The 25487-nt window shown below is 47.0% G+C and overlaps 1 protein-coding gene and 1 long non-coding RNA gene across 13 annotated transcripts in view; both read left to right on the top strand.

Moving 5' to 3' along the window:
• Positions 1 to 25487, top strand: part of LOC144738757 (uncharacterized) — a 71368-nt gene that overhangs the window by 4535 nt on the left and 41346 nt on the right. The window lies entirely within an intron of this gene.
• The window catches only part of LOC144738754 (uncharacterized), a 57823-nt gene continuing 41346 nt past the window's right edge, over positions 9011 to 25487 (top strand). For all 12 annotated transcript variants that reach the window (XR_013589309.1, XR_013589308.1, XR_013589310.1 and 9 more), the window contains exon 1: positions 9011 to 9368. Coding sequence is in view for 9 of the 12 variants with exons in the window: in XM_078621752.1 (XP_078477878.1) it covers positions 9192 to 9368 (177 nt within the window). In the remaining 3 variants the exon portion in view is untranslated. The remainder of the gene's footprint in view (positions 9369 to 25487) is intronic.

Here is a 25487-nt window from a genome sequence, read left to right as displayed (position 1 = left end):
GTGACCAGATTTGTATAACTTTATTGAGTGCGTCTTATGATCCGGTTGTGACCAGATTTGTATAACTTTATTGGGTGCGTCTTATAATCCAGTACTGGTGTGTGACCAGATTTGTATAACTTTATTGGGTGCGTCTTATAATCCAGTACTGGTGTGTGACCAGATTTGTATAACTTTATTGAGTGCGTCTTATAATCCGGTACTTGCGCGTGACGAGATTTGTACAACTTTATTGAGTGCGTCTTATAATCCGGTGCTTGCGTGTGACCAGATTTGTGTAACTTTATTGGTTGCGTCTTATAATCCGGTTGGTGACAAGATTTGTATAACTTTATTGGGTGCGTCTTATAATCCGGTACTTGTGTGTGACCAGATTTGTATAACTTTATTGGGTGCGTCTTATAATCCGGTACTTGTGTGTGACCAGATTTGTATAACTTTATTGGGTGCGTCTTATAATCCGGTTGGCGACCAGATTTGTATAACTTTATTGAGTGCGTCTTATAATTCGGTACTGGTGTGTGACCATATTTGTATAACTTTATTGAGTGAGTCTTATAATCCGGTACTTGTGTGTGACCAGATTTGTACAACTTTATTGGGTGCGTCTTATAATCCGGTACTTGCGCGTGACCATATTTGTATAACTTTATTGAGTGCGTCTTATAATCCGGTACTGGTGTGTGACCAGATTTGTATAACTTTATTGGGTGCGTCTTATAATCCGGTACTGGTGACCAGATTTGTATAACTTTATTGGGTGCGTCTTATAATCCGGTACTTGAGCGTGACTAGATTTGTATAACTTTATTTGGTTGCGTCTTATAATCCGGTACTCGCGTGTGACCAGATTTGTATAACTTTATTGAGTGCGTCTTATAATCCGGTACTGGTAACCAGATTTGTACAACTTTATTGAGTGCGTCTTATAATCCGGTACTGGCGTGTGACCAGATTTGTATAACTTTATTGGGTGCGTCTTATAATCCGGTACTTGTGTGTGACCAGATTTGTATAACTTTATTGGGTGCGTCTTATAATCCGGTTGGCGACCAGATTTGTATAACTTTATTGAGTGCGTCTTATAATTCGGTACTGGTGTGTGACCATATTTGTATAACTTTATTGAGTGAGTCTTATAATCCGGTACTTGTGTGTGACCAGATTTGTACAACTTTATTGGGTGCGTCTTATAATCCGGTACTTGCGCGTGACCATATTTGTATAACTTTATTGAGTGCGTCTTATAATCCGGTACTGGTGTGTGACCAGATTTGTATAACTTTATTGGGTGCGTCTTATAATCCGGTACTGGTGACCAGATTTGTATAACTTTATTGGGTGCGTCTTATAATCCGGTACTTGAGCGTGACTAGATTTGTATAACTTTATTTGGTTGCGTCTTATAATCCGGTACTCGCGTGTGACCAGATTTGTATAACTTTATTGAGTGCGTCTTATAATCCGGTACTGGTAACCAGATTTGTACAACTTTATTGAGTGCGTCTTATAATCCGGTACTGGCGTGTGACCAGATTTGTATAACTTTATTGGGTGCGTCTTATAATCCGGTTATTGTGACCAGATTTGTACAACTTTATTGAGTGCGTCTTATAATCCGGTATTGGTGACCAGTTTTGTACAACTTTATTGAGTGCGTCTTATAATCCGGTACTGGCGTGTGACCAGATTTGTATAACTTTATTGGGTGCGTCTTATAATCCGGTACTTGCGCGTGACCAGATTTGTACAACTTTATTGAGTGCGTCTTATAATCCGGTATTGGTGACCAGTTTTGTACAACTTTATTGAGTGCGTCTTATAATCCGGTTCTGGTGACCATATTTGTATAACTTTATTGGGTGCGTCTTGTAATCCCATCGCCCCGTATTCTTGTACAGGGAAGTTGAGTTTGCAGGTCCACACGACGCACAGCCGTTTCAGTGCGGGCAACACAACCACACAACTTTGTGTCTCTGTGTTTGTGTTGTGATGGGACTTCGTAGGATGAACGCTGAGATTCATAAGGGGCACGGGGTGACCCGTAAGGTCTGAGTTGGTCTGTAATGAGGTTGGCAATGATAAGGGATTGACAGGTATGTATACACTACACTATACACTACACTACTATACACTACTATACACTACACTATACACTACACTACTATACACTACTATACACTACACTATACACTACTATACACCACTACACTATACACTACACTACTATACACTACACTACTATACACTACACTACTATACACTACACTACTGTAAACTACTAGACACTACACACTACACTACTACACACTACACTACTATACAGTACACACTACACTACTATACACTACACTACTCTACACTATACACTACACTATACACTACTACACACTACACTATACACTACACTATAAACTACACTACTATACACTGCTAGACACTGCACCACAATATACACTACACTATACACTACACTATATAGTATATACTACTACACTATACACTACTATACACTACACTACTATACACTACACTATTATAAACTACTATACACTACACACTATACACTACACAATACACTACACAATACACTACACTATACACTACACAATACACGACACTGCTACACACACGGCGAGCTTGTAAGACGAGTGGAGGGAGGGTGGAGGGGGTGGGTGCGTCTTTACTTTCCAGAGTGGCGTCTTATTATCATCATCATCCCGAGAATTCTAAACTTTAAATAACAACAATCCCCACCAGCGCGCGCTGTTGCAATACCGTGGCTGTGATGCCATCTAGAGGCTAGTCGTGTTTAAATCGCAGATGTTTCAGATCATATTTCGCGACACGATATTTGTTGCAAAGTAAAACAAGTTGTTTTGCTGTGCCTTTTTACACCTGATGAAGGAGGCTTGTGTTGCCTCCGAAACGTCGTGATTTAACTTAGTTGTTTTCATTTATTTTAATTTATTTTATTAATTGTTTTACCTACGTGACTTTACCGAAAAAACCAAAGGGTATGAATCCTTGCAGTCACGAAAGCTTCAAATCTAGAATTACAAACAATATTATTATATTTTTAAGGTTCGATATTTGGCATGAGTTCATACGGTCGTCGATCATTAACGCGGCGTTGATTAGGTCAATTAAAATTGTTGTCAAACATCGAAAACCCACACTCGACACCAAGTGGCGGTGACGTCACCACGACGCTTGTGGTGCCAGGCTAGGTGCACGTTGAGGCCACGTGAAGTGTCGAACGCCCGCCGGCAGGAGGTCACGGGGCAGACCCAGCAAGTGCCACGGGTCGATTGACTGAGATGGCTACTGGCAGATGCACCACCTGTGGCCCCTACTGTGCCAGGCTAGGTGCAGGAGGTCACGGGGCAGACCCAGCAGGTGCCACGGGTCGACTGACTGAGATGGCTACTGGCAGATGCACCACCTGTGGCCCCTACTGTGCCAGGCTAGGTGCAGGAGGTCACGGGGCAGACCCTACAGGTGCCATGGGTTGACTGACTGAGATGGCTACTGGCAGATGCACCACCCGTGCCCCCCACTGTGCCAACTCGCTGCGTTTTAGCCACCCGGCGTTCTGCTCGTTGTTGTGAGCGTCGCTCCTCTGCCCTCCATTGTTGTTGGAGGGCGACCGCCTCCAATTGCCCAGTAGCGTCCTTCACGAGCCTCCTCCACAAACATCGAGCACTCACACAGACACACACACACGCGCGCGCTGGTTAATTTCGTGAACGTATAACGTTCTTGGCCATCAGGTGGCAGCATTTGACGATCTTACACAGTGTACAGGTATCTTTCGATTTAAAGCTTTCGTGACTGCAGGGATTCATCTTCTTGGTTATTTCGGTAAAGTCACGTAGAAGGGAAGTAATAAAATAAAATAAAACATAATAAAACAATTCTCACGACGTTTCGGCCACACCTGAGGACGGCTACTTGCGTTGTGGCCGAAACGTCGTGAGAATTGTTTTATTATGTTTTATTTTTATTATTTTATTACTTCCCTTCTACGTGACTTTACCGAAAGAACCAAGAAGAGTGTACAGGTACTCCTCTACTTTCGAACGCTCGCCTTACGAACATCCAGAGATACGAACACACCTGTCCGTGTGTCCAGTTGCCTGTTCGGACAGAGAGTCCATAAATGACGTCACGCAGCTGGGGTGGGGGGGGGGGTCAGACATTTGTGAAGATGTGTGGGGAGGGGGGTGGGGAGGGGGGGGGAATGTGACGTCACATCAAAATGCGCAACTTTAAATAAATACAGACAACACGCTATACTTAATTAAATAGACTTTTTAATAAATGTTTTCTCCTACAACATCAGAGTGCAGCGCCACATTAAATACGCACTACAATGACAATAGTCTAAAGCGATTTGAAGCATGTTTTTTTTTTTGGGGGGGGGTGGGCAGAGCTTTGTGACGTCATATTTGAGGGGGGGGTCTGACTTTTTGTGACGCCTTGTGACGAGGGGGGGGGGTCAAAAATCGTCCAAAATCGCGTGACGTCATTTATGGACGGCCCCTTAGCTCGCATACAACAACAAAACCTCATCCCAGGAGTATGTCGTGAGTTTGTGATGGAGCTGAACACGCGATCCAGATCCGCGTTTTGCGGAAATCCAGGCCCCGAGTTTTGCGGGTATCCAAGCCCCGAGTTTTGCGGGGAATCCAGGTTTTTGCGGGGAATCCAGGCCCCGGGTTTTGCGTGAATCCAGGCCCCGCGTTTTGCGGCAACCCATGCCCCGCGTTTTGTGTAGAATCCAGGATGCGTTTTGTGGCAATCCAGGCTCCTCGTTTTGCGGGGAATCCAAGCCCCGGGTTTTGCGGGAATTCAGGAAGCGTTTTGCGACAATCCAGGCCCCACGTTTTGCGGGGAATCCAAGCACCGGGTTTTGCGGGAATCCAGGCCCCGCGTATTGCGGGGAATCCAGGCCCCGGGTTTTGCGGGAATTCAGGAAGCGTTTTCCGGCAATCCAGGCCCCGCGTTTTGCGCGGAATCCAAGCCCCAGGTTTTGCGGGAATCCAGGCCCCGCGTTTTTCGAGAATCCAAGCCCCGGGTTTTGTGGGGAATCCAGGCCCCGCGTTTGTCGAGAATCCAAGCCCCGGGTTTTGCGCGCAACCTTTTCAATCGTGTCCGCAGACAGTGGCACTGTAATTCCATGTAACTCAGTCTATGAATTATTAAATATTTATTTATTTGTTATAATAAAGACTGGCTTTTATCCCTGCTTCTCATGCGTCAGTGAGCAAGTATTTTGTTTAAAAGTAAATACAAAATAAATATGTAGTTTCAAGGCCGTAATTATTATTTTTATTGGGGGGACACACATCCCCCCATATTCAAATATTCTCAAAATGTCCCCCCCCCCCCCAACATACTGCTATTAAATAAATTTCTGTTTATATGATTGTGGTTATGGTTGTACTTTATTAATCCCTAATCTCTGCCATTACATACAACGAAACAAGAACAGGTAAAAAAAAGAAAAAATAGAGCAATGTAATACAATACACTATTAGACATTATTGTTAAAAATCTATAAAAAGTCCATCCAAAGCGTTAGTGATTTTTTAATATTTTAGGCAGGAAATGAGTTTTCAAATTGAGATTTTTTTTCTGGGGGGGCCCAGACCCCCTGGAAGATTTGGTACCCCCCCCCCCCCCAATGTTGACTCCACAGTAATGTGTCGCGAGTGATCTCGTCGTTACTATGTTTGTAAAGTTTCAAAATATCCTACCCCGTGTGCTTGGGGGCCGTCCATAAATGACGTCACGCACCTAGGGGGGGGGGGGTCAGACATTTGTGACGATGTGTGACGAGGGGGGGGGGGTTGAGAAATGTGACGTCACATCAAAATGCGCAACTTTAAATGAATATAGACAACACGTTCTACTTTATTAAATAGACTTTTACTGGTAGGAACCCACTGGTTCTACCAGCCCACAGGAGATTATTGTGTCCGTCCGTCGTGCAGGGAGGGGCTGGGTGGGGAGGGAGGGGCTGGGTGTGGAGGGGAGGGTGGGGAGGGGCTGGATGGGGAGGGTGGGGCTGGGGAGGGGCTGGGTGGGGAGGGTGGGGAGGGGCTGGGTGGAGAGGGTGGGGCTGGCTGGGGGGTGGGAGGGGTGGGGCTGGGGGGTGGGAGGGGTGGGGCTGGGTGGGGAGGGGCTGGGTGGAGAGGGGAGGGTGGGGAGGGGCTGGGTGGAGAGGGGAGGGTGGGGAGTGGCTGGGTGGGGAGGGTGGGGCTGGGTGGGGGGTGGGAGGGGTGGGGCTGGGTGGGGAGGGGCTGGTCACCCCATGGTGTCCTTATAAAACTCAACGTTTAACCTACTCACGCCGGCTTGTGCCCGCCCTCACAGTCGGGCATATTTGCGGAATACACCACGCCGCCGTTGACCCTGCAGGCCATTGACTGAGCCACCTAACGTTCCTACCAGCTCCCTCCGCAGGACAATGTGTTTTTGTATTCTTAGATATTTTTTCGGTAAAGTCACGTAGGTAAAAAAATAAAAATTTATCAAAGTAAAATAAAATAAAAATCATGACGTGTCGGAGGCAACACAAGCTTCCGTCTTCAGGTGGAACCGTCACAGCATGACTGCTGCAAAAAAACCCCTAAGAATATGAATCCTTGCAGTCACGAAAGCTTCAAATCTAGAATGTGTTTTTGGTTTGCTAACTCGCTGGCCACAGAAATCCAGTTGACCATGTTTTTCTTATAAATGCCACTGTATACATTGCATCATGGGAGGTGGGTGTGGGTGGGGGGAGGGGAGTTAATTATTCATTAGTATCCAATTAGTAGCCGTGCCAGTGTTGTGGGACAATTAAACTCTCCGCCTCTTAACTCGGGCGAACCACCCGCACGCCGCCTACAAGTGGAATTTACACCGAAATCCACAATCCACGAGGGGAAAAGAACAAAAAAATCCACTCCGGGTTCGATCCCGATCCAAAAAGTATATGGAGAGGAAATCCACCCCGGAAAATTCAATTTCCGAATGGTAACACCACGGCGTAAGACATACAGTCATAACCCGATCCCAATCCGAACGTTTGGCATGCAAATATGAAACTCCACTCCGGGTTAAAATCTTTCATTTTGCATCCCATGAAACAGATGGAGAAACTGGTTTGACTCCATAGGAGCCCCCCCCGCCCTTCGCCCCTGTCTTTGAGCATCTGGTGTAGTTAGTTAATCGGTATTGGCTCGCGCAAAGCTTGGCTCTGCTGATGCTACACTGAAAGTCCAAACCAGTGTCTCGGGCGTTTGCTGCTGTACTCCCAGAAGGCCGAGTAACTGATGGGATTACATTGGTTGTGTGTATATATTTATGTTTGTAGGAGGCGTTGTTTGTCCGATGACATATTTTTTTGCGTGAGATAATCCGGTCCTGGTTTCCCTTTGCACGATCCATTCCGCGAGCCGGCGTCGGTGGTGGGGGGGGGGGAATCCACTCCGCGTCTTCCGTTTCGCGCGCTCACATTCCTCAGTCGCCAGGCGCGAGGGGCGGGGGTGTGTGGGGGGTGGGGGAGGGGTGTGCGGAGGGTGGGGGAGGGGTGTGTGGGGGGTGGGGGAGGGGTGTGCGGAGGGTGGGGGAGGGGTATGTGGGGGGTGGGGGAGGGGTATGCGGGGGGTGGGGGAGGGGTGTGTGGGGGGTGGGGGAGGGGTGTTTAGGGGAACGGGGAGGGGTGGGGGGGGATGCTGGTAATGTGGGTGGAGCCTATTTTCAATTAGTTGCTATTGGTCAGTTATGATTCTCACACACCAATCATACGCCAGATGGGGGCGAAGAACGGCTTACGCGATGACGTCACCGGCGCACGCTTTGGGTCTGGAGAAGCTTAGCTCGAACGTGATGACGTCACTACGCACGCATTTGGTCAGGGCACTCGTCGCTTATCTCGAGCGTGATGACGTCACCGCGCACGCTTTTTTGGGTCAGGAGAGTCGCTTCGCTCTAGCGTGATGACGTCACCGCGCACGCTTTGGGTCAGGTGGTCGCTTCGCTCGAGCGTGATGACGTCACGGCGCACGCTTTGGGTTAGGAGAGTCGCTTTGTTCTAGCGTGATGACGTCACCGCGCACGCTTTTGGTCAGGAGAGTCGCTTCGCTCTAGCGTGATGACGTCACCGCGCACGCTTTTGGTCAGGATGGTCGCTTCGCTCTAGCGTGATGACGTCACCGCGCACGCTTTGGGTCAGGAGAGTCGTTTCGCTCTAGCGTGATGACGTCACCGCGCACGCTTTTTTGGGTCAGGAGAGTCGCTTCGCTCTAGCGTGATGACGTCACGGCGCACGCTTTTGGTCAGGATGGTCGCTTCGCTCTAGCGTGATGACGTCACCGCGCACGCTTTGGGTCAGGAGAGTTGCTTCGCTCGAGCGTGATGACGTCACCGCGTACGCTTTGGGTCAGAACTTCGTTCGAGCGTGATGACGTCACCGCGCACGCTTTGGGTCAGGAGAGTCGCTTCGCTCTAGCGTGATGACGTCACGGCGCACGCTTTTGTTCAGGATGGTCGCTTCGCTCGAGCGTGATGACGTCACCGCGCACGCCAAAGGCTTAACACCCGAGTGGGGAAGAAAGGCGGAGGGCTCGTGACGTCGTCACGCACGATGGTTCTCGAGCGTGCATCTATTTGAACGTAATGACGTATTCAAACGTCATCGCGTTCGTTGACCGATGGCTACGAAGTGGGTCGCGAACGGAACGCGGTGACGTCACCACGTCACGTTGGCGCGCGCGCGTGCGCGGCAATCGGCTTCAGCGCGATGACGCCACGCGCAAGTCGATGTGCCGTGACGTCATCGCGTTTGGCGGTTGGTGGGGGCGGGAGTTTAGCTCGGTGTGGGGTGGATGGGTGTAGAGGGGGGTTGGGCTAAATAGGGGGGGGGGGCTAAATAGAGGTTGGCTAAATAGGGGGTGGGGCTTAATAGGGGGGCGGGGCTAAACAAGGGGGGGGGGTGTGGCTAAATAGGGGGCGGGGCTAAGCGCGCGAGGCAACTGAGGAGATCGCGCGCGTTTTTTTCCCCCGTCGCCTCATCACCCCCCTCGCACAACGCAGCGAACAAAAACAATTTAAATTAATCGAGTGAGTTGCCTAGCCAATCCGTCATTTTGGCGACCCAAGTTTGAACGACGCACACGCCACACGACCGACCCATCATCATGTCGCAGGACGAATGCTGGGGCTGGGCCGGTTGCGAGGAAGCGCTGCACGGAGCGTGCAGAGACGGAGACGCGGTCCGCCTGGCGCAGTTGCTACGTTCGGCAAGACACGATCCCCTCGCCGAAGACAGACTCTACGGCTGGGCTCCTCTTCACTGGGCCGCCTACTTCGGCAAGGTAAAGCTGCGTGCTCATCTTTTTTGCCCGCCAAAAACAAAAAAAAATTGTGTTTTTTTGCTGCTTCTGAGGTGACCGGTGTTGAGAATCGTCGGTGGTGACGGTGGTTTGTTTGGAGTCGATCTTTTTTAATGGATTGAAAAGGGGAAATTAAAGCTAAGATCGCTTGTTGGAATCGATCGGTGTGTTCGAATTACGTCGATCAATCGCTTTGGACTCTTGCCGTTGATTTGCGTGCGAACGGGGGGAACGGCGGTTGACGGATTCGGTTTATAATCAAATAAAAAAAACAACGCGCACATAACGAGAATCGATACTGGAAATCGATAGCGGCGTTTCAAAATGTATCGGCCGAAATTCGACGGTGAAAATTTTACCTCGCGGATTTTAACTTCACAGTGGTCGAATCGAATTGTTCGATAATTGATATCCCATCCTGGATACACGGAATCGATCATTTGGTGGGGCAAATGCGTGCCAGGAATCGTTTTTTTTCCCACTGAATCGAGTCCGTGGTACCGTGAACAAGTGCTAGCCACCCACAGAGTTTTAAAAAAATACTTTGAGTTTCCCTCTCAGACCGTGCTCAGTAAAAAAAAAGTAGAATGTTTCACAAACCCGAGCCGATTGGTGGACAGTCCACATTAACACGCCGTGAGGTGTGAGCAAGGGCCATTAATAGCGTAAGTTTTGTTTCATTCATTCACTCATTCTCTCATTCACTCACCCACCCACTCATTCATTCGCCCATCCAATTGTCATTCACCCACTCGCCCCCACCCACTCAGCCACCCTTTACTTCACCCACCCAATTACTTCTCATTCATTCACCCACTAATTAATGCAATCATTTATTCACTCATTCATTCTCTCATTCACCCACTCACTCATTCACTCACCCACTCATTCACTCACCCACCCATTCATTCGCTCATCCAATTGTCATTCACCCACTCAGCCACCCTTTAATTCACCCACCCAGCAACTTCTCATTCATTCAATCGCCCACTAATTAATGCAATCATTTATTCACTCATTCATTTTCTCATTCACTCACTCATTCATTCGCCCATCCAATTGTCATTCACCCACTCACCCCACCCACTCAGCCACCCTTTAATTCACCCACCCAGCTACTTCTCATTCATTCAATCGCCCACTAATTAATGCAATCATTTATTCACTCATTCATTCTCTCATTCACCCACCCACTCATGAATTCGCCCATCCAATTGTCATTCACCCACTCGCTCCCACCCACTCAGCCACCCTTTAATTAACCCACCCAGTTACTTCTCATGCATTCAATCGCCCACTAATTAATACAACCACTCGCCCACCCTCTCATCCACCCACCCGCTCACCAACAAAGACAAAGATCCCCCTGATAGCCAACAACAGACTGTAGGGGCAAGTGCTATGAAGGCCGGCAGGGCACACGAGGGGGTGGGTGGCCAACACCACGCCCGGCCGCCTTTGTCTCCCCCAGTGACGATGTTTACTACACACCGCACCAGGTACTCATTTGAGGCTGAGTCGACCTAGGGGAGCCCCAGGACTGGTTCAGATAATCGTCACACACACACACCGACCCACTCAATAACCCACTCGCTTTCATTTACCCTCAACTCAGTAATTTATCTCACTAAGCCACTCTCAGCCTGGATATCTGTAAACTGGGAATGTGAAAAGTCTAAATAAAGATTCTGATTCACTACAAACTTTTGGCTCACAATCTTGTTTTACACTTTTATAGTTTTTATACTTATTATTGTGAGGCAATGCTTTTTTGGGTTTGTTCCACATGACTTTTCCAAGTTTCACCCCACCTACTGGTAGCATTAACACAACAACCGCCACAAAGTGTCGGTGGTGTCACCACGGTGCTTGTGCCAGGCTAAGTGCACGTTGAGGCCATGTGAAGTGTCGAAGGCTTGCCGACAGGAGGTCACGGGACTGACCAGCAGGTGCCATGGGTTGGCTGGCTGAGATGACTGGTAGATGCACCAGCTTGTGCCCCCTACTGTGCAAACTTTCTGCATTTTAGCGGCACAGTTCCGCTCGTTGTTGTGAGCGTCGCTCCTCTGCCCTCCGTTGTTGTTGGAGGGCGACTGCCTCCAACTTACCCAGTAGCAGCAGCAGCGTCTTTCACGAGCCTCCTCCTCCACAGAGCCTGAACTTGACACCGCTGGTACCGCTCTTCGGCAAGTCCACTCAGTTCCACGTCCTCCCCCGTACCGTATCACTCCATCTCTTCTCCAGCCCGTGCCGTGCCTGTTTAGCTCCCTGTATGTGGCCAAACAGAAGCTGCTTGGGCATGCGGCGGCTGGACATTAACACACGCGCACAAGCAGCGAATTGTCGGACGCACACTTTGAAGTTCGTCAAAGACGCGTCGATTTTGCAACAAGTGAAATCTGTGAAACTAAGATGATGGTGGTGGTGGCGATTATGGTAATTATAATTATTGCCACCACCACCATGATAATGGTGGGGAGCGGTGGTGCAGCGGTTAGCACGCTGCTCTATTAATCCGGCGACCCGAGTTCGATTTCGGCTCACGGCCAACACCTGTGACAATTATCTGAACCGGTCCCTGTCCTGGCCGTCCCATAGGTCCGCTCAGCCTCAAATGAGTACCTGGTGCAATGTGGGAAAACATCGTAAATAGGGATACAAAGGCAGCCGGGCGTGGTGCTGGCCACCCATCCCATCGTGTGCCATGCCGGCCTTCGTAGGTGCTCACTAACAGCACTTGCCCCAGCAGTCTGTTAAACGCTACATGGGGGATCTTTGTCGTTGATAATGATGGTGAGAGGTGATTATGATAATGGTACGAGTAATGATGATCCTGATAGCGGGGTGGTGATGATTCTGATGTAGGTGGTGATGATGATACGACGGAAGAGCGTACTTTGAAGGTTGGGTTTTGATCTGGCAGATGGAAGGAAGCGATGGCGAGAGCTGTGGAAGTAATCGACGGCCTTGCTCGTAATTCAAGTTTGGATTTGTGGTCATGGAGCGAATGCTCGTGCTAGCGGTAAGGAGTACTGTATCATGATTATGATGATGATGATTATATAGTCATCGATGACTCTCTTAACAGACAAATGTGAGATAGGATTTCTGATAGCATAACGGCTGAAAGTGGTGCCGTCTGGAATTTGAGGTGGCCAGGTGCTTCAGGGGAGGTGGAGGGGGAGTTCAAAGTGGCTATGTCAATATGACATAGCACCTCCGATTAGCACGGTTGGATACGTACGGTGCGAAAGAAGTTCAACGTACATACACTGGGTGAGTGGGTGAGTCGGTGGATAGTTGGATGAATGGGTGAGTGAGGAGGTGAGTGAGTGATTGCTTTTCTGTCCTTCCCCCCGTACCTCCGATTAGTACGGTTGGCTACGTGCTTTGCGAAAGAAGTTCAACGTACATACACTGGGTGAGTGGGTGAGTCGGTCAATAGTTGGGAGAATGGGTGAGTGAGGAGGTGAGTGATTGCTTTGCTGTCCTTCCCCCCGTTCCTCCCATTAATTAGCACGGTTGGTTACGTACGGTGCGAAAGAAATTCAACATACATACACTGGGTGAGTGGGTGAGTCGGTGAATAGTTGGGTGAATGGGTGAGTAAGGAGGTGAGTGAGTGATTACGTTGCTGTTCTTCCTCCCGCACCTCCGATTAGCACAGTTGACTAGGTACGGTGCGAAAGAAGTTCAACATACGTACGTACATACATACCTAGCCGGCACTTTTGATATCTTGTGTTCAAATATGGGGGTTTAGCCGCTCGTCCACAGTGATTAAACTGGGTTCTCAAGTGTAGCGAGTTGATGGTTTCAGCCCGGTGGGCAATGTGCTGCACTGCATTTGGTTGCATTGCAACTGATAACTTAAGCACTGGTCTCGATTTAAAGCTTTCGTGACTGCAGGGATTCATCTTCTTGGTTCTTTCGGTAAAGTCACGTAGACGGCTGCTTGCGTTGTGGCCGAAACGTCGTGAGAATTGTATTTTATTATGTTTTATTTTTATTAATTTATTATTTCCCTTCTACGTGACTTTACCGAAAGAACCACGAAGATTAAGCACGTCAGTTTTGACTAAATGTTTTACATTGAGGAGCTAGTTCAGCCCCTTATTATTGCGTCAGGAGTAGCAGAGCGCATCGTTGCTCTCCCTCCTGCTTCGTGTTCGTGAATCTGGATGACCACAGGCGTACAACGGGAGGGTTATTTTGCATTCGTTTTGACGGGCATGCGACAAACATTACTCTCATATGGCAGGGTGGGTGAGAAAGAAAGTTCTGCTACTGCCGCGTGGAACAGATGTCACTTACAGTTCAAGTTCATTTCAAGTTCATTTATTAGGTATAGCCCTGTGAGCCATTCGGCTCTTGAATCGGGTGCAACCGCAACAAACCAAAGACAAAAACATGAACAAAAAACATCTTAAAGTAAATATGTGACTAAGTGCAAACAGAAAATCCAAGAAAAGACAGCAAGATATTGCAGAAAAAACACTGTACAGAGTTAGACTGATGGCCTTAATCAAAGTTCTCTTGTGGTTGATGTTGTTTGACTTGCATCCCACTGGGAGTTTTGCACACAGCGTTGGTGTACGGTGATTTTCCTGCAATATTTTGCTGTCTTTTCTTGGATTTTCTGTTTGCACTCAGTCACATATTCACTTTAAGATGTTTTTTGTTCATGTTTTTGTTTGTTGCGGTTGCACCCGATTCAAGAGCCGAATGGCTCACAGGGCTATACCTAATAAATGAACTTGAACTTAAAGAGACCTCCAGAAGTAGTCGTGCGCTATCCGCTTCCGTGTGTTAACGCGAAAGCCTCGTGAATGAAATTAAGTATTTGTCTTGTGTGTGGCCCATGAGGTTTTCCCACCCCTGATAGTACCACCAGAATGCAGCTGAAAAACTTATAGAAATATATATTTCAAAAATATATATGGAAAAGCGAAGCAAAACGGTTTAAAAATTTAATGAGATGAACCCTGCCTCATGGAGACACGCTCCATGACCACCACCACCACACTCCCACATGCTTTGCATAGGACAGTTCCTCTCTGTGAGCGATGGTGGTGCGGGGGGAGTGCATCGGAGATGAGTTTTGAGCGGTGGTGAGTGGGCAGTGATGGCTATGGGGGAGTGGTAGGTGTGGGTGTGGATGGGTGTGGACTTTGGTGGCGAGTGTGGGCTGTGGTGAGTGTTGTTGGGTGGTGGTGAGTGGGCAGTGATGGCTATGGGGGAGTGGTAGGTGTGGGTGTGGATGGGTGTGGACTTTGGTGGCGAGTGTGGGCTGTGGTGAGTGTTGTTGGGTGGTGGTGAGTGGGCAGTGATGGCTATGGGGGAGTGGTAGGTGTGGGTGTGGATGGGTGTGGACTTTGGTGGCGAGTGTGGGCGGTGGTGAGTGGGCAGTAATGAATGGACAGTGATGGGTATGCATCTTCTTGGTTCTTTCGTTAAAGTCACGTAGAAGGGAAGTAATAAAATAATAAAAATACAACATTATGTTTTATTTGTATTATTTTATTATGAATCCCTGCAGTCACGAAAGCTCTAAATCGAAATGGCTATGCATGTTTAACTTCTTTCGCGCCGTGCATAGCCAGCCGTGCTAGTCGGAGGCGCGGGGGAAGGACAACAACCTAAACACAAAAAGCACTTCTAAAGTAATGAGTTTGACATTCTAGGTGATTTAAAAGTGCACAGCCCTGTTGGCTTCCTAATATCGGACGGAAGAGCGTTCGAGACGGTCGCAGAGGCACACAGGAAAGCGCTGCGCGACGATTTGGTGACCACCGCCTTTGTTCGATGGCCGAGCCAAAAGCCGCTAAAGGCGGTGGGGTGGGGATGGTAGGTGTGGGAGGTTGATGGGTGTGGTGCTCAGTGTTGTTGAGCGGTGGTGAGTGAGCCAACGATGGCTATAGGGGGGGGGTGGTGGTAGGTGTGGGTGGGTGTTGCTGGGTGTGGTTCAAGTTGGGTGTGTCCACATCGCGACACCTGCGTTCACCTGTGCAGTCGTACGCGAGGATCTGTTTGCGCGTTTTAAAATAGCCGGGAGCTGGATCGTAAAATATGTGTCGCTGCCACGCAGGTGTTTGTGGTTGTGCCGTGTAACAATTTCTGTTTTACAATTTTTATTTTACCAGGTAAAGCGCGCACTGAGCTCTATCAGCCAGATTAGTCTAAACCAGGGGTCGGGGAATCAACATCGCAAGAAGAGACATTTTTTTTTAATTTGGTAAAAAAAAATAAACATTTCATGAGCCGCAATGCATTGCGGTGAATACGAGAGGGTGGTCCTTAATAAATAACGTCACTAAGCTGCCCTTAAAGAGCCGCAGTTTTGCCGACCCCTGCTCTTAAACGTGTGGTGACGTTGAATCTAAATGTGGAGGGGAAAAGCCGGAGGACCCAGAGAAAAAATCCACGCGATCGCGGGGAGAGAGAGAGAGAGACACGCAAACTCTATTTATACAACAGGTGTCGGGTCGGGATCGAACCCACGACCTCCTGTACACCAGGCGAGGTAGTTAACATCTCACCACGGAGATAGAGACACGCAAACTCCAAATATACAGGTGTCGGGTCGGGATCGAACCCAGGACTTTCTGTATACCAGGCGAGGGAGATAACATCTCCCCACCACGGCGTGATGCCCGACGTTTTGCTTAGCTCACTGAAACCACTCCACCCACTCATCCATCCACCCACTCACTTCGGGAGGGCGTCTTTAGACCTACTCTTCCACGGTAACAAGACAAAGCGTCTTGGAAGAGGAGGAGGCAGTACCCACACTTTAACCCACCGCATGCAAACTGAGTGTCCAACCCATTGTCTCTGCTGGGTGGTGGTCAGAGACGGTGGGCTGGGCAGGGGTGCCCGGGGGATTTAATATGTTCGCCCCATTGTAATAGTGATAGGTTTTTACCCTTTCAACTGGTATAAAAACTGACACCTTTATACAAGGCATCATGTTTGCAATAACCACAACACAAGCAGTCAAAATGAAAACAAAAAAAAACAACTCTGATGATGATAATGATATGCATTGTCCTTATAATCATCAGAGTTGTTTCTTTTTGTTTGCATTTTGACTGCTTGTGTTGTGGTTATTGCAAACATGATGCCTTGTATAAAGGTGTCAGTTTTTGTACCAGTTGAAAGGGTCAAAACCTACTACTATATTTTGCCACTGGTAAAGGAGATGTCTCATAGTGTATTAGCCCCATTGTTTTGTGACTTCCTGTATCAGGAGGTAGTGTCGAACCAGTGGCCGTGTGTGCTCATCATTATACCACTGTGGCAGTTGTATATATGTGTTTGATTAACTTCTTTTGCACTGTACGTATTCAACCGTGCTAATCTGTGGGTCTCTACGTATGTGTGTAGATCTTCTTTTGCGCCATACGTAGCTAACCGTGCTCATCTGCGAGTCTCTGCGTATGTTGAACTTCTTTTGCACCATACGTATTCAAACGTGCTAATCTGTGGGTCTCTGTGTATGTGTATATTTAACTTCTTTCTCACCATACGTAACTAACCGTGCTAAACGGAGGTGCGAGATCCACTACATCGTGATGTTATTTATTAAGGACCACTGAGACTCGTGTTCACATTGCATTGCGGCTCTTGAAATATTGAGGTTCATAATGTTGGGACTGGAAAACCGAATGGGCTGATGGACTAAAACGTATTTCAAGTTCGACATTTCTATAATGACAGTCGAGCCTATATGCGGTGTGAGTCGACTAGTGGCCACACGAGGTAATGACAGGGGTATCAGTTGTGAGTGCGAATGGACTGGTGGCCACGGGAGGTAATGACAGGGGTATCATTCGTGAGTAGGAAGGGACTGGTGGCCACGGGAGGTAATGACAGGGGTATCAGTTGTGAGTGCGAATGGACTGGTGGCCACGGGAGGTAATGACAGGGGTATCATTCGTGAGTAGGAAGGGACTGGTGGCCACGGGAGGTAATGACAGGGGTATCAGTTGTGAGTGCGAATGGACTGGTGGCCACGGGAGGTAATGACGGGTATCAGTTGTGAGTGCGAAGGGACTGGTGGCCACGGGAGGTAATGACGGGTATCAGTTGTGAGTGCGAAGGGACTGGTGGCCACGGGAGGTAATGACGGGTATCAGTTGTGAGTGCGAAGGGACTGGTGGCTACGGGAATGATCAGGTGACTGAAGAGGACAGCGGAGTCTGCCAGTGGAGTGAGCGGTCTAGAACCAGCGAGCAGGTTCTGGCCTCGGTCGGTATATAAGGGAGATGCGCGGGAGACTCGGGGCTGTTGTAGTGAGATCTCCGCCTGATGTCAAGTGAACGTGTCTTCAATAAAGTGCCATCTCAAGAGAGAAGTGTTTCAAGTCATCATTACACGTACTTAAGAAGTATATCGAGATTGGTGGGTGACGTGGAGTTGTTTTAAATCAAATAAAGTCTTGCTGTCTCCATAATGTCTCCCACCCACCCCGCCCTCCTCATGTATACTAGTGGGATATCTATACATATACTCTTAGTTCTTTTTTTTACCTACGTGACTTTACCGAAAGAACTAAGAGTATGAATCCTTGCAGTCACGAAAGCTTCAAATCTAGAATCTATACATATATATCTCTACAAACCAGACGGATTTTATATCTGATGTGGGGCGGAGGGGCGGTCGCTCTTACTTTGGAGACGGGGAGCGAACGAGAGACGGGGAGGTACGAGACAGATGAGAATGCCCGTTGCAAACAAGCCAAAAATAAAATCGACGCGTCAAAACATGACCGACCCCCACCACCCGGGAAATTTGTTGAAATTCTTGGAATCGCCGTGGGTGGGTGGGGAGGGATTGAGGTGGGGCAGAGTGGGGAGTATCGTGCCCACTGGTTTTCTCGCGGTTTTTTTTGTTGAGTTTCGTGCCTGTTTTCGTCGTTTATGGCTGCGGAAGTTAGCAAAGGCGCCACGGTGGTGAGATGTCAACCACCTCGCCTGGTAGGCAGGAGATCGTGGGTTTGATCCAGACGCTGACGCCTGTTGTATATTTGGAGTTTTCCTGTTCTTCCCGTGGTCGCGTGGATTTTTTACCAGGTCCTCAGGTTTTTCCCTCCACATTTAGAAACATGCGTTTAGAGTATTTGGCTACTGATATAAATTTGAACGTGATGACAAGCCACTTGGTTGAGCTATCATTTGTGATAGCCAGGTCGCTTTTGAAAGATAGCTACGTAGCTCAGTGGGCCCTTACTTGTTAAAATACAAAATAGTTTAATGAATAACAACGATAGCCAATAAGGCAAGGCCTATTTTAGGGAAGTCTTAGCCACCGGGAGTCATGTATTCATGAGAGCTCATGGCAGCATTGTGTTACAAGACGCGGAGCAACACGTTGCGAAGTTGGACGCAGCTGTGGGTTACCGTTCCTATTTTATTACTCACAAACTCATTTGATGCTGGTGTTTTGAGCATCATATTTGTGCTAATGCGACCTCATATTTTAGACGGAGTGCTGTTTCCAGATGCTATTGTAACCAGATGCTATTTTTAAATCTTTTATATTAAGTTCACTTGCTTGCGCGCTTACGACCGTGCAAATCTTTCGGTCGTTTTTTAACCCACTTCCCGTGATCCAATCGAGCTGACATTTTGCACACAGACTCGTGCGTGACAATTAATTTTCGTGAATTTTTTCCAAAATGTTACTATTTTTAGGAAAAAAAAAATTATATTTAATTACCAATTGCTTAATGGTGGCAGGCAATCATCTGACGCATAGGTGGCAGCTATCTCAAGCCAGAGGACGAGAGGACTCTAGCCGCCACGCATATAAAGGATTTAGAGTGAAAAACTTTGTTTTTACGGGTTAATTTTTTACCAATAGCATCTGGTTATCGAGCAGTCTGACCCGGAAAGTTGAAAATCCATCCAGAGTTGTGGCTAACTTAAACATATGCTGCTGCCCGATTAAGATTGGTCTGGAAAACTCAAAGTGGGCTTTTGAACAAAAACGGGCGCAGAACGGAGGGCAGGTCTCCTTCTATTTGCTTGTTCTGTTATTACTGCCCCGTCGGTAGATTAAACACCGATCGAAGTCGGCTTAAATGCCCCGACCACTTAGCTTCGTAATAGCCATTGCAAAATATACATATAACAGCAACTGGTAACAGTTTGCAGAATCCGTGAACGCTTCTGCAAGTCAAGAACTAGGAAGCGATTCCGGCGTAGTTTTAAGTCGTGAGCTCTCCGCAACAGCGCCGGTCGGGAGATGGAATGGAATTGGCGAACTCTGGATTGCAAGTCCCGTGTGATAACCAATTGCAGCTCCCCTGTTGTTTCTCAGTTGAACAGGCGAACATTGTATTTTGATTTAAAGCTTTCATGACTGCAGGGATTCATATTCTGGGTTCTTTCGGTAAAGTCACGTAGAAGGGAAATAATAAAAATATAAAGCAATAAAATTCTCACGATGTTTCGACTGCAATACAAGCAATCGTCATCAGGTGTGAAATCCACAGTAAGTAAATTTTCTTAAAATGTTCTTAAATCTACAGTAAGAAAATGTACTTACCATGGATTTCACACCCGATGATGATTGCTTGTGTTGCAGTCGAAACGTCGTGAGAATTTTATTGTTTTATATTTTTATTATTTCCCTTCTACGTGACTTTACCGAAAGAACCAAGAATAGGCTAACATTGTGTTTATCGCTCGAGGCGTTTATGTAACTGTGTGTGCGTGGCAAACTGGTAACCGGCTTATAACCTTTTTTTTCTCTCTTTCGGTTTTAACATCACTAGTTTTCACTTGGTCGCTTGGATCATCACAAGCTTGAAAAAACATTGTTGGCATCAAAGTAAAACTGCTGGCCTTTGCTGCAGTTTGATGAAAGAGTTTCTTGTTGTTGTACGCAAATTAAAATCCAAAAGTCAAACTGCCCTTCTTGGCAGCTCCACCAACGAGCGTTGGGCATCCGCTGGTGTCCCTCAGCCGGCACTGGAAATTCTGCGTTCCCATGGCGAGGGCCAGGGCATCCGTAGGACTGCCGCTGTTGGTTTCGATGCAAAGTGGCGGCGGTGCTGCTGCCGAATTTCTTGATTTTTGAGCCGGTGGTGATGATGATTGTCGATTTAAAGCTTCTTTCGTGACTGCAGGGATTCATCTTTTTGGTTCTTTCGGTAAAGTCACGTAGAAGGGAAATAATAAAATAATAAAATAAAACGTTAAATAATTCTCACGACGTTTCGGCCACAACGCAAGCAGCCGTCCCTCAGGTGCAGAATTATTTATTATGTTTTATTTGTATTATTTTATTATTTCCCTTCTACGTGACTTTACCGAAAGAACCAAGAAGATAATGATTGTGTTGCTAATGCTGCTACTGATGTTGGGCCGAGTCAACCCATGACCAGGTGTTTTTTTTTTACTTTCTCTGACCACAGGTCCTCTCTTCCTTATACTTAGGGATAATGTGCCACTACCTGTTATGACGAATGGCTCAGAAACGTGTAAACTGATGAAGAAAATGGAACTGAGACTAAAAAGTGTGCAAAGTAGCACGGAGAAAGTGCAAGCTTGGAAATGTATTGAGACATATATTGGAGAACACGTGCAGGTTAGAGTTTCTAGATTTGAAGTTTTCGTGACTGCATGGATCCATACTCTTTGGTTCTTTCGGTAAAGTCACGTAGGTGAAAAAAGAAAACAATAATAAAAAGAAATGAATTAAATCACGGCGTTTCGATTGCAATCGAAACGTCGTGATTTCATTTATTCTCATTTTATTTTTTCACCTACGTGACTTTACTGAAAGAACCAAAGAGAGTAGGTTAGAGTTTGTTGTCGTTCCTCCCGCACCTCCGATTAGCACGGTTGGCTACGTATGTTGCAAAAGAAGTAGACTCGCATGAACATTGAGTATCATTATCACGCATTTGGAGTTTTTGGGTGCTATACATTTCCACGTGAATGATGATAAGCCATGTTGTTGAGCTATCATTTGTGCTATCCAGGTCGAATTTCGATTTGAAGCTTTCGTGACTGCAGGGATTCATCTTCTTGTTTCTTTCGGTAAAGTCACGTAGAATGGAAATAATAAAATATTAAAAATAAAACATAATATAATAATATTATATATTATTTTATTTTATTATGTTTTATTAATATATTATATTATTTTATTATGTTTTATTTTTATTATTTTATTACTTCCCTTCTACGTGACTTTACCGAAAGAACCAAGAAGAACTATCCAGGTCGCTTCTGACAAAAGAGCGGCATGGCTCAGTGAGGCCTTACCTGGTAAAATAATCATAATTATTTAGTTTTTTTAAATAAATGGCGACAGGCTTCGAAGAGGGAGGCTGTCCTTCAAGCAATGGATAGACAGTGGCTGAACCCCCCCCCAGCCCCTCCATCATTTTTTTTGTTTAAATGCATAATAAAAAACACATGCAGAAATACTCGCAGGATTGCATCATGAGTACGTTTTTGTCTCTGCATACTGCCGACCAGAAATAGGACCCCTCTCCTGCTTGCGCGAGAGATCGATTGTGTAAGTTGCAATCGCGTTGAGGAAGAAAAAGCTTGCGTGCGCATAGATTCTGTAGCCGACGTTTTTTTTGTCCCCCAATGCTCGTCGTTTCAAGCGGGAATCAGGACCGATATTAATCCTGGAAGAATCCGGTAGTAGTGGTAGTGCTAGGAGTAGGGATTTAGGTACGAGGTAGTAGTGATAGTGGTAGTGATAGGGGTAGTGGTAGTGATGGGGATTGGGTATGAGGCAGTAGTGATAGGAGTTGGGGTAGTGATGGAGGGTAGGGTAGCGATAGGTGGATGGGGTAGTGATAGTGGATGGGGTAGTGATAGAGGTTGGGGTCGTGATATGGGTTGCGGTAGGCCTGGTCGTAGCTTTAGTGTGAGGGCAATTTTATAATCGTTGCAAAGCGCCTTGCAGTAAGGCGCTATATCAATCTATATAAGGTAAGATTTAGCGTACAACATCGCTTATCCGACTTGCCGCGGGGTGACGTAGCGGTGGATACGTGAACACCTCGAGGGAGCGACAGATGCACCATGAGCAAGTAGGTGACTGGACAAAGCTAAATCTAAAGGGGGGGGGGGGTGGGGGTGGGGGCGGGGGGAATGCTTCCCTGTGATTTAGAAGGGAGCGAGTGAGCGTACGCGACATCGAGACTACGTGCGTTGCTGTCGCGTGAAAGAAAGTGAGATTTGGGAGCATACGTGAGTTTAAATAAATTAACCCGTAAAAAACAAAGTTTTTCACTATAAATCCTTTATATGCGTGGCGGCTAGAGTCCTCTCGTCCTCTGGCTTGAGATGGCTGCCACCTATGGGTCAGATGATTGCCTGCCACCATTAAGCAATTGGTAATTACATATAATTTTTTTTTTCTAAAAAGTGTAAAATTTTGGTAAAAAATTTTCACGAAAATTAATTGTCACGCACAACGAGTCTGTGTGCAAGATGTCAGCTCGATTGGATCACGGGAAGTGGGTAAAAAAACGACCGAAGGATTTGCACGGTCGTAAGCGTGCAAGCAAGCGAGCAAGTGAACTTAATATAAAGGATTTAAAAAAAAGAGACCGAGAAACTAAATCGTGGCTACAGTCGCGCTACAAACTCGGCGTTACGCCGGGTGCGGGAGGTGCCTTCGTTGACGAGGGTGGACGGAAAAGTGACATTGTGCCCCGTGTCGTTGGACGCGTGTTGGGCGTGGTCGGTCGTAGGGTTGGGATTACAGATGCAGCCGTAAGCCAATTAAATCTAATGAAGGTACAGTCCGATAATAAATTATTTGCTGTTCCTGTTCGTAAAAAAATACAGGGGTGGGGGGGTGATGGATTGGCCCAGATGAATAAAAAAGTGGTTATAAATGTTTTATTTTGCACGTCAAAATATTTATACTGGAGGAATCCGATGAGCTATGAAGCTTTTTTTCCACAGATGGCCGATAGAGGCATGGGGGGTCAGAACCTTACAAGAATAAATCATTGTGAATTGTAAGTGTGTTGTGGGTTCACTCTCCAACACACAACGGGTGAGTACTGAATAGGTAACTAAATCGGCACGTGTTGTTTACGTGACAAACCTGGGAAGGGTGGTGGTGGTGGGTTTAAGGACTCTTTATATTTGCGTGAATCTAACCCAAAGAAAACCTTAAACTCTTAGTTCTTTCGGTAAAGTCACGTAGGTAAAAAATAAAATTAAAATTAATTAAAAATAAAAACAATAAAATCACGACGTTTCGGAGGCAACGCAAGCTTCCGTCTTCAGGTGAAACTGTCACAGCAAAAAATCTGAAGACGGAAGCTTGTGTTGCCTCCGAAACGTCGTGATTTTATTGTTTTTATTTTTATTAATTTTAATTTCATTTTTAACCTACGTGACTTTACCGAAAGAACTAGGAGTCCGAATCCTTGCAGTCACGAAAGTTTCAAATCTAGAACCAAAGAAAACCTCTTGTGGATCATTTGATCGATACAAAAAACGTGGTCAGGTAGCTGAGCGTGCCTCGCAATCTGAAGGAAGTTGTTGTGAGTTCAAGTCCTCATTAGGGGTTGACTCACAGCCCATCGTGCATCTGGAGTTACTGAAACAATGGGGGGGAGGGGGGGTAGGACTACTTAGCGGGGAAGTCGAGGGCGGAGGTTGTCCAGTGGATATGCTCGTCTCCCCCCCCCTCCCCGCCATGGGAATGTGGAATTTCCACCACTGGCTCTGCGGGGATGTAACAGCGGGGGAGGTGAGCGATTCGTCTGTGCTCATTTGAGTCCGGAACTCGCTCGATATTTTTAAATCCTTTATATTAAGTTCACTTGCTTGCTTGCTTGCGCGCTTACGACCGTGCAAATCTTTCGGTCGTTTTTTAACCCACTTCCCGTGATCCAATCGAGCTGACATTTTGCACACAAGACTCGTTGTGCGTGACAATTTATTTTCGTGAAAATACATTTCCATAACTTTACACTTTTTAGGAAAAAAAAAATTATATTTAATTACCAATTGCTTAATGGTGGCAGGCAATCATCTGACCCATAGGTGGCAGCCATCTCAAGCCAGAGGACGAGAGGACTCTAGCCGCCACACATATAAAGGATTTATAGTGAAAAACTTTGTTTTTACGGGTTAATTTTTCCTCTCTTTCGAACGAACAAAGCACCCAGGATGTGCCCGATCTCATCCGATCTTGGAATCTAAGCAGGGTTGAGCCCTGGAAATTACTTAGGTGGTTATGGGCTGCGGTGAATGGTTGTTGTCAGCAGTGGTGCTCTCCCTGAAAAATTAATTCACATTCAACTTTCCCAATCCACCCACCGGATGAAGCCCTTTCCACATCCCCCGTTTGGTCGTGGGCGTTGCTTGACCATACTTCACCACGCTTGTGAATGCAAATGATGGGGGGGGGGGTGGGGGGCTGGGAGGCAGAGCTTGTTGCCAGAACTGGTTATGATATAAATCCTCACAGTACTGTGATTCACCATGATTATTATTGTTAGTTTAATGTGTTTTTATAATTGCTCACCAGATGCGTAATCATCAAACAACATCGCCGCCAACGCCTCTACCTCCAATCAGCCCCAGGGCAGCTGAACTTAAATATAAATATCTCGGCATCTGCAGGCAGAAATCTGATTCATTTAATCGCTCTCTGACATTCGGCTAAATTTATCTAGTCGGGTCTTTACGGGTGCAGCGGCATACAGTAAGACGACAGCTTGCATGCGCGCGTATGTATATGTGTGTGCGAGCGTGCGTGCGAGTCTGCGTGCGAGTGTGAGTGTGGTTGTGTGCATCTGCCAGTCATCTCAGTAAGTCAACCCATGGCACCCTGGGTCTGTCCCGTGACCTCTCCTGTCAGCGAGCCTTAGACAACTTCACGTGACCTTGGAGTGCACCTGGCCTGGCACAGGCGCCGTGGTGACGTCACCGCCACTTAGTGGAGAGTGGCGGGTATTGTTGTTGAGTGTATGAATGTATGTGCTAAACCTGGAGCATGCCACTCAGCGGTGGGGCCTTACTGTTAGCCCCGTCAAAACAAAGCACTTGCCAGGTTGAATTGTGTCAGCATATTTTGGTCATTTAACTTTTAATAAAAATT

This window comes from Lampetra planeri, unplaced genomic scaffold (genome assembly GCF_965212315.1).
Source record: "Lampetra planeri unplaced genomic scaffold, kcLamPlan1.2.h2 scaffold_115, whole genome shotgun sequence".
Lineage (NCBI taxonomy): Eukaryota > Metazoa > Chordata > Hyperoartia > Petromyzontiformes > Petromyzontidae > Lampetra > Lampetra planeri.
This window is presented reverse-complemented; position numbering and strand designations above follow the sequence as displayed.